This window comes from Elaeis guineensis, chromosome 16 (assembly GCF_000442705.2).
Source record: "Elaeis guineensis isolate ETL-2024a chromosome 16, EG11, whole genome shotgun sequence".
Taxonomy (NCBI): Eukaryota; Viridiplantae; Streptophyta; class Magnoliopsida; order Arecales; family Arecaceae; genus Elaeis; species Elaeis guineensis.
In genome coordinates, this window is record NC_026008.2 from 38,478,409 (window position 1) to 38,494,840 (window position 16,432).

The 16,432-nt window shown below is 37.2% G+C and overlaps 2 protein-coding genes across 3 annotated transcripts; both read left to right on the forward strand.

Moving 5' to 3' along the window:
- Positions 1-1,149: 1,149 nt before the first annotated feature.
- On the forward strand, positions 1,150-13,365 carry LOC105059618 (protein PSK SIMULATOR 1). Of its 2 annotated transcripts, none has more exons than XM_029268599.2 (12): positions 1,150-1,463; positions 4,676-5,001; positions 5,134-5,226; positions 5,329-5,419; positions 7,144-7,237; positions 8,565-8,659; positions 8,912-8,981; positions 9,793-9,893; positions 10,709-10,825; positions 12,188-12,264; positions 12,444-12,488; positions 12,642-13,365. In XM_029268599.2, exons 1-12 carry the CDS (start codon positions 1,302-1,304, stop codon positions 13,153-13,155), a joined length of 1,785 nt encoding a protein of 594 aa, XP_029124432.1. In that variant the 5' UTR covers positions 1,150-1,301; the 3' UTR covers positions 13,156-13,365. The 2 variants fall into 2 exon arrangements, with proteins under 2 accessions (XP_029124432.1, XP_029124433.1); XM_029268600.2 differs by having other exon boundaries at positions 1,231-1,463; positions 4,666-5,001.
- Positions 13,366-15,095: 1,730 nt separating this feature from the next.
- Positions 15,096-16,432, forward strand: LOC105059725 (uncharacterized). Its single transcript, XM_010943141.4, has one exon. It carries the CDS (start codon positions 15,189-15,191, stop codon positions 16,176-16,178), a length of 990 nt encoding a protein of 329 aa, XP_010941443.1. The 5' UTR covers positions 15,096-15,188; the 3' UTR covers positions 16,179-16,432.

The window sequence follows — 16,432 nt, forward strand, 5'->3', positions numbered from 1 at the left end:
CTCTATTTGATATTTTTTATCTTTTTGACTTCAAAAAATATTTTTGTACATGAGAGGAATTTGTATTGTAATTATTTTTAATGGTACAATGATGAAATCTTTTTCTATGAGAAGATAGTAAAAAATCGACTTCAGAAAAAAAATAGACGAAATGATGAATCAAGTCAGATACTGTCGTGCCAATAACATGCGTGCACGTTATAAATCAAATATTTTAACTTATCATAGGATTTACATACTTGTGTTTAATGGGAAGAAAGATGCTGAGACAACATAAATGAGAAATGATGGAGAAATTTTGGACAACAAACAGTGCCAAAAAGAAATGCCGAATGCATGACTCCAACATTGCTAGATGATTGGGAAGAAGTAAGGCAAATATTGACCGTCTTGTTCAAATTAGGAGAGAAGAATGGTTTGTAATTGGAGAATAAGAAAAGACGTCTTACGAAATTAAGACATGCACGAAGAAATAGTAGATAAACTACCTATTTGGACTATTTTAAATATGTAACCATCTATTTTGATCATATCAGCTATATATTTAAATAATTTAAATCACATAAGTGATGATTTCATCCATCTGAACAAATCTTACTGCACGAAGATACCAGTAGTTGCCGTATCAGATTTTTGATGAGAAAAGATCATATTGAATTTTTGATGAGAAATGATTATTGAAGAAGGACCATAGATAATATTAAAATGGTTCAGAAAGCATAAAGATCAAATTTTAAATTTTTATGATCTAGCAATCTTTTAAAATAAAAATATGGATTGCTTTAGAAACTAAAAATATAATTTATTAATTTATTATTAAAAATATATATATATACGATGCTTCCATCCCACTCAAGGTCTCGACTGCAAGCAAGCACTACCATGGCCCCACATCCACGATCGGTAATTCCACCGAATGTACCATGGGCCCACGCGTCCCTTTCTTTTTTTCTTTTTGTTTTTGGCATGCTCGGTGACCTTGACGAGATTACCGCGTCGTTTTCGTGCACCCGCCAACCGCCGTAGGGCGGACGGAGGGGTAGAACGGGAAAAAAAACCGCCAACCGGCCCGCCAGATCCGTCCCCGTTCATACCGACGTTTTCTTTTTCTTAGCTTAGCGACTCAAGAGTCGGTCAATCCCAGGACACAAGAAGGTAACGAGCCAAAAAAAAGCGGCTCGAGTTCTTCATTATTCATATATACATACATACCTCCTCGCTGAACCCAGGGGAAAAAAAGGATCCAGGGCTTGAGATTAGGGTTCTTGGAGGGGGGGAATTGGGGTAGGAAGTGAAGAAAGATGGGATGCGTTTGCTCGAGAGGAACGGGGGAGGAGAGCAAGGATCTCTCTTTCTCCCGTGACGCGGCGGCGGACGGGTTCGTCGGCATTCGGAAGAGCGGTTGCGGGACTTATGATCCCGGGGAGCTTCAGATCAAGCCGGCGAAGGCCGGAGCTGGAAAGGTGCTGCCTTCTCTTATTCTTTGATTGATTTCTTCTTGTCTTTTCTGGGTATTGATTGGATAACAGCAATTAGGTGTTAGGTTTATTTTTTTGACATATATGTGGTGGTGAAGTTATGATGTTGATGTTTGGGAGTTTGATGGGAGTATATGTTGGCCATGGTCGTTTGATTGGACTGGTAACAATTTCATGTGATTGGGAGGAAGCCTAAATAGATTCAAGCGTCACGTGTTAGAGGAGTGTGATCGAAGCGAAGAACAGCAATGCGACTTTGTCTACAGTGAGAAGCGATTCTGATTATGTAACAAAATTCGGGCTTGTTGTCTCTGTTTCTCTTGAGAACCTAAACATGACTAAGCTTGAGCGCCTTGGATGATTTTAGGAGTAATTGGTGTTCTCCACATGGAAGGTGGTTTAGTAGGATCTGTCTGATAACGAGTTTCTATGCTGTCATGACCAAGGAGTAAGTGGACGGACATCCCAGATTCGATGCCATATACTGGTGGATGGGTTTGTTTTGGGGACAACACAAATGGTACTTTGTTTAGCGCGTATCGAATAACTTCATGCATGTAAGGAAAGCAGGACTGTCATAACTGGGTAATGAGATGGTTATAGTAGAGTACAAAGAGATATCCTAACTATTTCATTAAGGGTTTGGAATGAGTATGATGCAGATGAATCAGCAATTGAATAGCCGACAGATAGCCCATATATGCATTCACCTAAATTTTTAACCTTTTTTTTTTTTGAGAGAAGGAGTTTGGGGGGGGGGGGGGGGTGTTGCATCTGCAATAATTACACCACCCCCATCCAGATTTTTGGGATGCATCATCCAAGAATCAAACCTATAATCTCTGGTTTCAAGGCAGAGAGGTATCACCATTAAGGCAAGCCTCAGTTCACTCACAATTTTAACTTGATAGCTTAAAGTGACACATTTATGATAACATTGAAAGATAGTGGTATTGATCAATCTGGGATTTATACCAAATGCAGTTGTGATGTCCTTTAAGTATAAGCTAGATTCTGGCTCGCAAAAATATGAATATCTGCAACATGCCAGATTAGATTGCTCCTTGAACTTGACATTGATCCCCATTTCTCAGAACTTATCTAGAGATCATTCTGCTGAAATTTGCCTTCATGCTCCATTCATGGATCTACATAATTGAAATGGCAATTTATACTATTGGTCTTAGTGTAGTAAGACCTCTGTGGTTGTGGTGGAGCACGGATCAGAAGAAAATAATGACACGAGTGAATGTCGTTCAGATCATTAGTAAGTGGTGGTTGTGACCGAAGCAGTTGTTTACGTGATAGCTGGTGCTTTTAGGGGACTTGATGCGAGTAGTTTGTCAGCTTATGGCCTTTGATGGGTAATCATACCATGCTTTCCATATTGGCGAACATGTGCCAGACATGTTTGAATCTCACCTGCATTGTGGAAATTTTCATGTCCAATTACTGAAAAAAGATACATGAAACTTGGCTTATGAAGGTGATTATGGTGTACACACGGGCTTGAATAAGATGAAGAAATTTTAGAAGTAAGCAGGCCTACAGAACCTAGTACGTAATGACAAATCACAATTCTTTCCTCAATGAGGTTAAATTAGTCATTTTGAGTTCTCGATGGCTTCATGGCAAATCACTGAATTAATATTCTGAAGAAAGCTGCAGTAAAGAAAGGGTGCTTTCATGGTGAAGATGACAAACCCTCTCTCAATTCAAGAAAAAGTGGGATAGCTATAGATCTGAGTTGCACTACGATTATCACTAAACTCAAGAGTTCAGACCATGTGATAATAGTTATGAAGGGTTACTGAGGTTTGTGGAAGACATGCTATCATACAACAAGCCATCTTACAAAAATGCTAATTAGCAGGATAATCCCTAAACAGCAGAGTCAGACCATGTGATGTGATTATGAAGGGTTACCAAGGTTGATGGAAGACCTGCAATCACAAAACAAGCCATCTTACAAAGATGCTAATTAGCAGTCTTATAAACTTTCTAACTATATGTTTGAGAACTTGAACTATTGAAGAAATGCTTCTTGTATTTTTCAGGGTTACAAGCTTCGCATAAGCAAAGATCTAGTTAACCTTAACATGGACTGACATTTTTTGCTGATTGCCATTAAATCCACATCTTCGCTGTTAGTAGGAGGTGAAAGTTGGCAACAATAATGGGTCACTAAATACCTGTTGGAAGTTTGAAAACTTGAAATGCCACATGCAGAAATTACTTGGAGCAGGGACTGCTTGTGGATGCAAACACATGAGCATTATCCTGATACAGACTAGTGAGATATGGAGTTCTAGCGGCAAACAGGAGCTATGAATCTGATGCCAAAAACATTTAGAGGTGAAGATAGGAACACACTTAAAGCTGTAGACTTGTAGAAGAACTAAGATATGAAACCAGAACTGGTTGCAAATATGTATGGGACAAACATAATATACCAGGTTTCTGAACAATCTATGCATGAGTAATGTTTGCATATCGTGCAGCATAATGCTTAGATTTGCTAAAACACGTGGTCCACCCACAATTCCATTGTACAATATCCGAGCTTTTGATTATCTCTTTCTTTCTTGTTTTTATTTATTTATTTTTCAGTTGAGTGTAGACAAACTTTATAAATGCTGACTTATCTTCAAGAAAAAGACTAATAATAGGAGATACAAGTTCAAATTCTGTGTTGCAGCTGCAAACACTGTCGGTGATGCTTGAAAATTGATAATTTGAAATGAGTACTCAAAATTACTGATTTACTGTATCTTACCCAAGCCCATGTCAAAATTTTGACTTAACTTTCATGTGGTGATTCCTTTCCTAATCATTCATGCATTACTTTAGCTGCCAGTAGCATTTTTTTAAAATATGGAAGAATATTCACCTGTCAATGCTTGATTTTATTTTTGCTGCAAAGTCATGAGCTCATATTAAATTGTAATCTGTGCTAGAAACTCAATCTTCTTATCTCCTTCCATGCTTTTGGACAATTCAATAATCAAATATTTTCAAATGAAAATACTTTGGTTGAATCTTTTCATTTCATTTCTTTTCCTTTCCTTTTTTTAACGATCATATTATTGATATTGTCACTTCTAGTTGGATATATGTGGACAACAGTTTGCTGTAAAAGGTAGAATTTATTGTATTTCGTCTGTAAGTACTGATGTCAAACTGCCAGTGTTTCTTAGGTTTCAGAAACAAGTTCAATTTTTGGAAGGGCTGGCATTGCTGGCCTAGAAAGGGCAGTGGAGGTCTTGGATACCCTTGGAAGTAGCATGTCAAATTTGAATGCTGGCAGTGGATTTATCTCTGGAATTGCATCCCGAGGAAATAAAATTTCAATACTGGCATTTGAAGTTGCAAATACAATTGCCAAAGCTGCTAATTTGTGGAGGTCGCTTTCAGATGAAAACATCAAATTCTTGAAAGAAGAGATTTTGCAGTCCGATGGAGTAAGACAACTGATTTCTGTGGATACCAATGAACTTCTATGCATCGCTGCTGCTGACAAAAGGTTGATTCGAGGATTAAGCTGCACTTGTCTAGAACTTGGATATATGTCTTTTAAATTTCAATAGTCCCATTATGATTATTATCCTTATAATATTTAACTAATGCGTTACCGTACCTTTATTTACTATAACAGGGAAGAGCTTGATATTTTATCCAGAGAAGTAACTCGATTTGGGGATCTTTGTAAAGATCCTGTATGGCATAATTTGGGCCGCTATTTTCAGAAGTAAGATGGTTTGTCTTTGTCATTCAATTACACTCTTTTTATTAGTCTTCTGATGTTCACTAAGTCACATTACCAATTTGAAACATATGATAAATATTCCAGATTGAGTTCGGATCTTACACCCCTGGAACCATTAAAAGAAGAGGTAGAAACAACCATGCAACACTTGATAAATCTGACTCAGAACACTTCTGTAAGTATTTTGAGATAAACCTTTATTAAATTTAATTTCGTAGTAGCTTCTAGAGTTGCTATTGTGGATGAATTGAAAATTGTGATATCAGATGACTTGCTTGTTGTTATTTGTTGTTAGTTGCTTGTTGTTATTTGTTTTTATTTGCTTGTGCATAGGGCTAGTGACTTTGATCAATCAACTCATTCCGTTACGGCTAGTGAGCACTTTAGGTAGCCAGCGACACACGTTTATAGGGCTAAGGCAAATAATGGCTAATGGTCTTGGGGGAACTATCCATGACCTTTACATACGCTTGTCAGGGCTAAATTTCTTTGATTATGTCCATAAATATATATTTATTTAGTTTATCTCTAAGTCTATGAAATTGTGGAAATTTAGAGCCGAGCTTTTCTGTCATGTTTAGTATCTGTTACCTACATTTGTTTGCAGAGTCATGTAGCTTCTCTATATGATGGTTCATTGTGTATATTGCACAAACATGATTTGATTCCATTCTGTGTATAATGTATATGCACATTCAACACATCTTTGTCAAAGAGGAAAAAATGACAGTGGAGAGCTTAAGGAAGATAAGGTGCCAAATAATCTGCTGTAGAAGAGAGAGAACCCTTGATTATGAGGGAGTGGAGAGAAGAAACTGGATGGATAAGGATTGGGAACCCTAGAATATATCAAGCATATAATGAAGGCATATGCTTTATCTTATTTGCAACAGCAGGCCCTTGTGAAATAGATTTCTCAATTAAGTTTATTGAAGGAAACATTTTTAGCAAGAAAAGTTAATAGAAGCAGAATTTTAATATAGAAACACATATAGGCATGACAATATCCATATACATGTATATATTCATATATGTATGTGCACTTATGTGTGTGTACAGAAACTAATTATATATATTTGTATACTCCTTTTGAGCATCCATTGGACTACTGTATCATAATTTTGCATTGATCTCATGCCAACACACTTGCACAGAGTTCAATCATGTTTAAAAACTGGATTAAGGGATCAACCCTATAAAAAGGTTCACTTAAAGACTTAAGATTGAACTGTTTACGTCTGTGCCTCGCATGAACTTCTATATAATGTATATATGTGTACAGTTAATATACTCCTTAACTTTTGAGTATCTTTTGGCTCACATTATCATTATTCTACATTGATCTCAGACCAAGACGCACTTGCACAAATTTCCATCATGTTAAAAAATTAAGGAACCAACTCAATAAAATTGTTCACTTTAAGAGATGAGACTGATCTTTTTACCTCTGTGCCTCACAGAAATTCTGTATTTTCCTTTATTAGTGCATTAATATAATCACACATATTGGTCAATTCTCACATTTGGTTTTCTGAAACAAATGATTCTTGAAGCACAACTCCACTTAAATCTTTTATGATGTGAATTTCTTGTAATCTGCCCAGTTTTTATAACTGTAGAAACATTGAATTGCTTCTGATGTGCATTATCTGGTATGCAAAACTATAAATGCACACTTTATAATCAGGAATGATTTTGTCTCCTTGTTCTTTCTTGAACATCAATTTGATGTAGAGCTTGGTCATCTGTAAAGGAGAAGAAGATAAACCAGCATGGCCGGTGCATGGACTGCAATTTTTCTTTTCAGTGTTCTGTCTGCTAGGAAAATATGACTGTGATCATGAGATTTAGATTTTTTAAAGTTGTTTTTTATGAATGTAACTCATCTCACATGTATAGGAGCTCTATCATGAGTTACATGCGCTGGATAGGTTTGAACAAGATTATCGAAGGAAGCTTCAAGAAGAAGAGTCATTACCTGCAGCTAGACGAGGTAAGGCTCTGTTTTTTCTTTCATCACAGAGTATTTAATTCTGCCATTTCCCCCCTTTCTCGAGATGCTTACGAGCCAGTTCTGGTGATTTGCATGGTAAAAGGAAAAAAAAAAAAGCACAAAATTGAATTAAGAAGGGAAGAACTGCCTCTTCTTCAGGGCTATGGGCTGACAGTTCAGTTGACAAGATTACTCATAACCTGGTTTTGTACACAGTGAAGGGAGGAAGGAAAGGAGGGTGGTGGTAAACACTAGTAATTCCTTTCTTTTCCTTTCCTAAAATTTAAATAAATATGAAGGCAAATTCAAGATAAAAGCTCCTTCACGTTGGTAGGTTTTTTCTTCAAACTGATGCCGGACTTGATTACTATCATGATCAGGGAAGTTATGATGAAACTTTTCAGTAACTATTCAGAAATGGTAGAATAGGGTTTTCATTCTTCCTGGATAAATATACAAAATTTTAAGAGTACTTTGGCTATTTGTCATAACCTCAAATTTGCTCTGCATATTAAATGTAATTAAGATCTTAGAGGACTAAAGTCAGTTCTGCACCATCCAGTCAGATAGCAACAAATTTGTCCAACTAGCTGATTGTCTTGTTTTATTGAAAAGGTAAGCACCCTAATGAGGAGGCTTATAAAGTAGACTAGAAAATTTGACAGAATGAATGGGGCGGTAAGCTTTGTATTCCCTTCATTTGTCTTACGACATGTGATAAACAAAAGAAACTTCATTATTACCATATTATCAACTCAACTGGCAGCCTAATAAGGTTACAAGGTTTGATAGAAGAATAAGTGAGTAAAATAAATCATCTGATATTTAGAGAAAGTGAACTAAAACTTTGCTAACTTCTGGAGAAGAAACATTTTTAATTAATGTACCATAACATTTTTATTTATATTGGAATTTATATATAGCTTAATTACCACATTTTAAATTTAGAAAGTTTTCTGTTTACCAGGGACCATAGTGTTCTTGATGTTTTATCTGATTGAAACGTGGATTGATATATGTTTATCTACAACAATTTATGTTTAGAATGCCATTGCTAAAGTAAGGACTATAATTTTATTTATGTTTTAGCTGATTGAAAAGAAAAAGTTCTTTTATAAACTTCTGTGGCTATATTTATTCCACATTACTTATTTCATAAATTATAATGCATGTGCAAACTTCTGATTTTATGTAAAGTAATACTTTTTTGCTGATTACTGTACATTGCATGTGCAAACTTCTGATTTTATGTAAAGTAATACTTTTTTGCTGATTACTGTACATTGATATTGTAGTTAACTTGGACCCATTTCCTTGTTCATGACAGAAAGTCTTATGATGTTACATAGTGAACTAAAACATCAAAGAAAGCTTGTGAAGAGTTTGAAAAAGAAATCCCTGTGGTCTAGAAATTTGGAGGAGGTGAGTAATTAAAAAATCATAATTTATCTCAATGTGGTAACTCAATTCTCAATATGGTTTCAATGGCATACTTGGTTTCATGATCAATCCTCTTCACTTCAAATCTGAAATTTGGTTAATATTATTTTCTTAATTCTCTCTCTTTCTCATTCATAACAAATTGTGCAGCAGTTTAAAAGGAAGCCGTTTTTTCTTTTTATAATTTTGATACATGACGTTATATATTTCTCTGATGAGGTAAACTCTGTGCAGATAGTGGAGAAACTTGTTGACATTGTTTCATTTTTACATAAAGAGATTTTGGAGATATTCTGGAGTACTGGTACGTGTCTCAAAAGTTACTATATGCTACATCAACACAAAGACCAGTTTTACAGTATATTATACTCATGCCTCTTTTGACTCTTACATTCTGACAAAGGTTGTGATTTAGGACAGGAATTATTACCCTGAGGGTGTTGATTCTTCTGGATGTCTTCTAGTTTAAATAACTAATCTTGCATAAAAGAATCTCGAATTACCATAATCATAATTATCCAGCCTTATCCCAATTATATGGGGTTGGCTTTATGGATCCTTATTTGCCGATCATCCCCAGTTTAGGAATGAAAATCTCAACATCAAATCATTAGATGCATATGTTCTGTTGCTACTTATAACCCAGTATGTTACTAACTACCAAATTTCTTAAGAGATATAAACGAACATCGAGAAATGTGAGACTTGAATTGACAGACTCTATGTGGATGTATTTTTACATACCATTTACTTTTGCACACATTTTTTTTTTTCTTTTTGCTATCATTTTCCTGTAATAATGTATAGTCATGGCATTGAAAATTTCCAGTCTGCATGTTTATGGTCATGATGTACTTAATATCCACATCACTGAATAAAGCCTATATGTAGCGAAGGCTTTTACCCTGATTAAGACTTCACAACAAGTTGAAGAAGTGGATTGCAGAAAACTATCTATAGTCCTATATGTAGGCTCTGTTGCTGTGTAACTATCATATATTCACAAACTTGTATCTACCTTATTCATCTTCCAGCTGTAACCTTTGATGCACCATTGACAGATTTGCCTTGACAAATTTGTATTATAGTGTTAATTCAGTTTGAAAAATTGGCAGGTGCCAGATCGATGGACCCTGGGCCAGTTCAAAATCGAAGATTGGGTGTTTCTGGTCTTGCGCTTCATTATGCTAACGTTATCAATCAAATTGACAATATCGTAAGTAAAACAAATCCCTTCTTTATGTCCTGTAATTTTGTTCTGTAGGAGAGCTTTTGCTTCCGTTATCACAAATTACTTTGCATCTGACATTGATAAATTCCTCTCTGTTGACATGTCACATTGAACCGATATTTGCTGCTTACAGAGGATTAAATTTTTTGATCATGTCTTGATAAACTGAATTATGAATAGTTATCCGCAATACAAGGGTGATGGGGCTCATTCATTTGGATGGTGTATATAAAAGATTTGACCAGTGTTGGAATCAATTTGTTCAGACATGACCTGAACAAAGGGTCTGCAGTTGTCACTAATGGTATCATCCATGAGATAAACTGCAGCCCAGTGCTCTGAAAAATAAATTCTCTTCAATCACAAGAGAATTGAATTGGTATTTGATCATGAATCTCCTTTATTATTTTATAGATCTAATAAATTCTTTTATTAAGTAATAAACTTTGCCAGCTTTCTCAATTTGATAGAATACAAGGTTTAGCCTTTTTTGTCCTGATATTTTGGCTTTCCAAATAGGGTTTTTATATGATTAGTTTCTATTCTGATGTATTAATATATAAGGCACACGTAGATAGTCACATGACTGGCAAAAGAGATGAATCTGAGGTAAAAATCTGTTTTGCCTTAATTCTAGTCATCTATATTTTGCAATAAAATCTGTAGCTTTCTGGATTCAATGTTTACAAGACTCCATTTCCCTGCCCTGTGAAGATGTGCAATTTACCCCAGAAAACATGTCTGTGATAGCAAAGTTTCTCATCTAAATTAATAGTTTCTTTAAAAAATTGTATGTTTAGGTATCTAGACCGCTTGTCCTTCCTTCAAGTACAAGAGACTCTTTATATCATGGATTGCCAGCTGGAGTGAAGGGGGCCCTGCGTTCCCGATTGCAATCATTTGATGCCAAAGAAGAGGTATGTTTTATGAAGCTGTCGATCTTTCCCAAAGAATAGGTCTTTCAGTTTTCTCACCCATTCTTTGCCTTTACTCATGTGGATATATTTTTTAAGTGTACTCTGATTTACCAATAAAAAATAATCCATTATTCAATAGGTTCTGTTGTGTTTTCTTGGTTCGTATTGAAATGCACTAATCCAGCATTTAGTGACCAGCTCTTGTCCTTATGTAACATAAATAAATGGAGGCCCAGAAACAATCAATTAGCGTGGTCAAAGGTTTGGCTGACTATGTCAATTTCAGTACAAAGCCTTTCAGATGTTTCTACCATGTTAAGAGTATCATTTATGCATAGAAATTTAAAAATATCCGGAAAGTTCATGAAAAATCAGAAAAAAAATTGGGAATAAAGAAATTAAGAAAAAATTACGAGAAGGGCATGTATCGTTGCATGAGACATTCAGTCATAAATTTCCTCTAATCATCCATTATGAACATTTCACTAAAAAACTATTGGATTAATTTATGTTGCACCATTTGGTGGTGGACCCAAGTCCTTTAAATGAAATACACTTCTCTTTGCCATCATTGAATACCAGGGTTTTATAAAGCATTATGGGTTATTTTAGGGGCTCAGGTGATATTTTTATCACTATCTTCAAAATGAACTGTATAATGGACTAGAAATTTATCAAATAATGGGATGATAATACAAGGGCTAGCTATTGGTGAGAGACTAATGGAGGGAGGGATACCCATGCATCTGATAATCACCCAGGCTTAAATTCTTGGGGATGGACCACCCAAGGCTCCGACCAAAACCTCTGGTTGCTAAGCCATGAGTTGTGAGCACTAGGACAAACCCGTGTTCAACATTTACTCGGGATGTTGCATAGCATGTTTACTCGGTAACGTGTGTAGTTGCTAACATGATGCATCTATACTTAAGTTTCAGTTGCTTGAACTTCGAATATAAAGTGCATGAATGTCACCATTCTATTTGTTGGAAACATGAAAAAGGTTAGTATACTTGTGAGGGCTTTCAAAGAGATGAGTAGTAATAATAATTCTTGTCTGTTCAAAGTTTAGCCGCTCAAAATAATATTGTTTGAAAAGTATTTATATGCATGTGCACAGTTAATAACATGATTAACTTTCAGATGAATCTACATGTGAAAAAGAAAAGTTGCAAGTAAAGTTTTGGCATCTTGTATGCATAATTTTTTTTATCATGCAAATTCGTCAATATAACTTCTGGACAATCTTACAATATCAAGGCTAGGCTGTACAACTCTTACTATGGATTGTTAAAGTAGACCACATAAAGCTGTGTGGATGTCTGCAGAGCTCAGATTATTTACAAATTTACGTTTCTGCAGTTTACTGTAGCTCAAATCAAAGCTGAGATGCACAAGACTCTCAAATGGATTGTTCCCTTGGCTGAAAATACGATAAGGTAGGCATATCAATCACTTCAACAAATATTATCTGTGAATTATAAAGTGTACTTCTTATGCTCTTTTTTCTCCAAACCTACAATTTCATACTTTCTCCTTCATTCTATTAATTTCTCCAAGTCCTGCACTCATTCACTTCTATTTTGTTAATTCTTCGTCTTCCCTTTGAATTCAACAGAGCACATCAAGGTTTTGGATGGGTCGGAGAGTGGGCAAATCTTGGGTTAGTATGAGGCTATTCGTACCTTTTCGTTGAGTTCTTTTGTTTTTATAAAAAAAAAAAAATTACAGTATGTTTTCTTTCATTAAGAAAAGCAATGGTAATCATCTTATAGTTCTATTTTGAGTCGGAGTTTGACATCATACAATTTTGCAGCACCGAAGTAAACAAGAAGCCAGCTTCACAGTCCAGCGTTTCCCGCATCCAAACACTTTATCATGCAGACAAGGAGAAGACAGATCAATGCATTCTTGAACTGGTGGTATGGCTTCACCATCTGGTGATCCAGGTGAAAAATCAGGGTTATGGGTTCAAACCATTACAACTAGTTAGATATCAGTCCCAAAAGGGAACATCATTACCACATGAGACCAAGCAAGATTCATCCCTGGCTTGCAATACCAGAGCTGATGATGTCCTTCAAATTTCTGAGGAGGAAAGAGAATTGTTGGACTCCCTGAGATCAAACAGAATGGTATTGGGAAGAAGCAAGAGCTTGGAGCTTGTAACAAAGAAAGGTGAAAGGAGCCAAAGATATAGGGGTCTAAGCAGGAGTTGTGGAAATTCACCTGCCAAGGAATTCAGTTCGGCCTTGGATTTGCAACTTGAGAGGACAAGAGTCTTGGATGTAATGGATGGAATAGATACACTGGCGCCATTTTATACATAGCTTTTTTTATATTATTATTATTACTACTACTATTACTATTATTATTATTATTATTATTATTATTATTATTATTATTATTATTATTATTATTATAAGCTATGTAATTGGTTTTTTCTTCTTTTTTTTTTTGGCTATTTTTGTTGTTGTATAGATACTATTTGAGGGATGCTGTGCATGAATATGAAAAGTGACGGTGTTGATGGTCTCTCTCTTTCTGTGTGCGCTCGCGTGCTCATGTCTCTCCCTCTCTCTCTCTCTCTTGATTGATTGCTCGAACAATGGAAAAGTGACACAAATGGTTGCCTGGTAACACACTTCATTCTTTACAATTGTTATTTTCTTGTTAGAAAATCTATCACGAGTGTTACATTGGATTAACGAGAAATATAAACTATGAAATACTGGGTATCTTTTACCTCAAAAAAAAAAAAAAGGAAAAAAAAAAAAAGAGATGTTGGGTAGCTTAATTAACGATTATGATTATAAACATTATTTTTGATCATGCATGCTTGATAAGATAAAACCCATACAACTTGATAAGAACTTAAGTTTAAAGATTATAAAAGATAAAACGGTGTCATATGTGAGACAAGATAATTTCCTAACTAAGAGAGAAGGATATCTTGGAGAGTTCCAAAAAAAAAAGGAAATTGCTCTTGAAGCACGACGGATGGGACGCGTGAGGAAGCGGAAGATATTGTGAAAAATTATATATGTTTTTGATAATTAAGAGCCGTATATTTTAGAAGACTCGTGGGTACAAAGTAGATGCCTCTAAGTGGGTAAAATCTTAACTTGATCAAGCCAAGGTGGGTCACTGTTTGCAAAATCAGTCAAGGTTTCGGCCTCAACTAGGCCTAATTGGGTTGATTTGACTAAGGACCCAGCCCTTGCACAGGCCAAATTAAGGGTATGTTTGGATCAGCTCCACTAGCCTATAGCTTTTTTGCGATTTAATCTACAAAAGAAAGAGTGTCAACCGTCGAACACTTGATTCAGCATATTCCACCCATTGTTTCCACATGAAGATCTTGGAAGGGTTGAACTACTCCCCTTTGTCGAAACCTTCCATCAGGAAACCACCTCTTGATGTCACAATGTAAGGTGGATTAGCTCTTGCTGCGTTGGTTAAAACGGATGATTTCACCCGGGATCAAGAAAGAATGCAGAGACATGTTAAACAAATCCATTACAACACTTTACAAACCTTTGGTACCTTGGATCAGGATTGTGTACGAGACTAGCTTGCTATGTTATAAACTTGGCCTTGCTCCTTTACCGGCGAGGACATATTCAGCTGGGGAGAGTTGAGCTCTAAAACAGATATAAGAATAAATAACTCTAATTTTAACTATCTGGCCGGTAAGAGTTCCATTCCTATTTTAATTGCACAGAATAGAAATATAAAAATTTTAATCCTCTAAAATCTAATCCTTAAAACTTAAAGCCAATTTTGATTCTGATCAGCCATAACATGGCTAGCTACTCTTATTCCCATTTTAATCTGTTTTCATTCTGATTTCGATCCTGATTTTGATGGTGGATTAAACACCTCTTAAATCCAATCTTATAGGAATTTTTTTTTTTTTTGAAGATAGTTTATTCAAATAATTTTTATATAAATATAATCAAGAGAATCGGAAAATAAGATATTTCAAAATTATCTAAGAATGATCTTATTTTTATATAAAAAATTTCTTCAATATGCCCAACTGCAAAAACTGCTATCTAATTTACTGTAGTATTATCACGTAGAAGCAGTCTTCCTTGAAAAGGCCCATCATGATTGTGTTGTATATATATATATATATATATATATATATATAAAAGGGGAAAAACACGATGCCCATGGCTTAATCTTAAATCCATGCACTGCTCCATTATCTCTCCTTTCAAAAATAAAATGCCCGTCACCATCTCCTACTCCATTTGAAGTTGCACCAACCCCTCACTCCAAAACTCCCTTAAAACGCCTCCCATCCCTCCTCCTCATCGCACCTCACTCACCCCATTCACTTCCCAACAACCAAGGAATGGATCTCTTTTCCCTTCGAACCAAGCGTCATGCCACATCCTTCCTCCTCTACCTCTCCATCTCCTCTCTCCTCCTATCCCCAACCTCATCGGCCACCATCCCCTCAGGCACCATCCAAAGAACCACCAAGCAGCAAATCCTCGCATCCATCCCCCCCAACTACGCCGACAACACCCAGCCCTTCCTCACCTCCCCTTCCGGCAAGTACGCCGCCTACCTCCTCCGCCGCGAGACCGCTCCGGCAGCCGGAGGCTTCGGCAACGACTTCTGCTACATCCAAGTCCAGGACACCTCCTCCAAAGAAAGCATGTGGGAGTCGGAGTGCGCCCCGGTGAGCACCGCCAACGCGTGCTCGCTGGTGTTCACCGACCAAGGCCTCGAAGTGTTCGACGGGAGCGAGTCGGTCTGGAACGGAGAGGGCGCCGGGGAGAGCTTCCCGGAGAGGGTGGACCTGGTGGACGACGGTGACATGCGGGTTATAGACAACAAGGGAGAGCTGTTCTGGAGGGCGTCGGACGACCCACGGGCGAACCAGGGTTGCGGGTTGCCCGGGTCGGCCGGGCTGGCACCGGACTCGCCGCCATTTTCCAAACCGATCGGCACCAATGGGAAACTTCCCTTCGGCCAGCAGCAACCACAGCCTCAGGCGGTCGGAGCTCCACCACCGGAGGAGGCTGTGGGAGCTCCGCCGCCGAATGAGGAGGAGGGGCAGCAGCCGGTGGGAGCACCGCAGCCTAATGGGGTGTTTGGCCAGCAGCAGGAGGAGCCGCCAGTCGGAGCTCCGCAGGCTAATGGAGCGTTTGGGGGGCAGCAGCAGGGGTCGCCGGAAGGCTTGAATGGATCGAATCAGCCCTCGGATTCGGGTTCGGATGTGCAGCCGTTGGTGGATTATAATAGGTATGATAGTGGGAGTCCGAGGGGATTGGAGAGCTGGGTTGGGATGTGTTTGGGTCTCGCGAGTCTGTTGGTGTATGGGATTATCTTCTGAGGGCTGAAGGTGGTATTAGCCAGCCTTTGATTTGTCCGTCAATCCAATGTGAAATTGCTGCATTTTCTTGTGATCGTTGATGTCGCTATTTCTTTTGCTAGCAGGTAGCAAATTGTGTTTAAAAAGTATTGCGTGGTATCTCACGTGCTGTTTGTAGTCGGGCTTCTTATTTTCTTTCCTTTTCTTTTTCTTTTTTCTGAAGATTAATACTATGATTCTTGCGCACTCTTCATGCCTATTTTAGTTTCTCTTTG

What these genes read in the sequence shown, in the direction of transcription:
- LOC105059725 (XM_010943141.4), top strand. Translation starts at nt 15,189, where the DNA reads ATGGATCTCTTTTCCCTTCGAACCAAGCGTCATGCCACATCCTTCCTC.
- LOC105059618 (XM_029268599.2), top strand. Translation starts at nt 1,302, where the DNA reads ATGGGATGCGTTTGCTCGAGAGGAACGGGGGAGGAGAGCAAGGATCTC. An exon ending in CGAAGGCCGGAGCTGGAAAG is followed by an intron (nt 1,464 to 4,675) that starts GTGCTGCCTTCT and finishes AGTGTTTCTTAG; the next exon opens with GTTTCAGAAACAAGTTCAAT. An exon ending in ATTACCTGCAGCTAGACGAG is followed by an intron (nt 7,238 to 8,564) that starts GTAAGGCTCTGT and finishes TGTTCATGACAG; the next exon opens with AAAGTCTTATGATGTTACAT.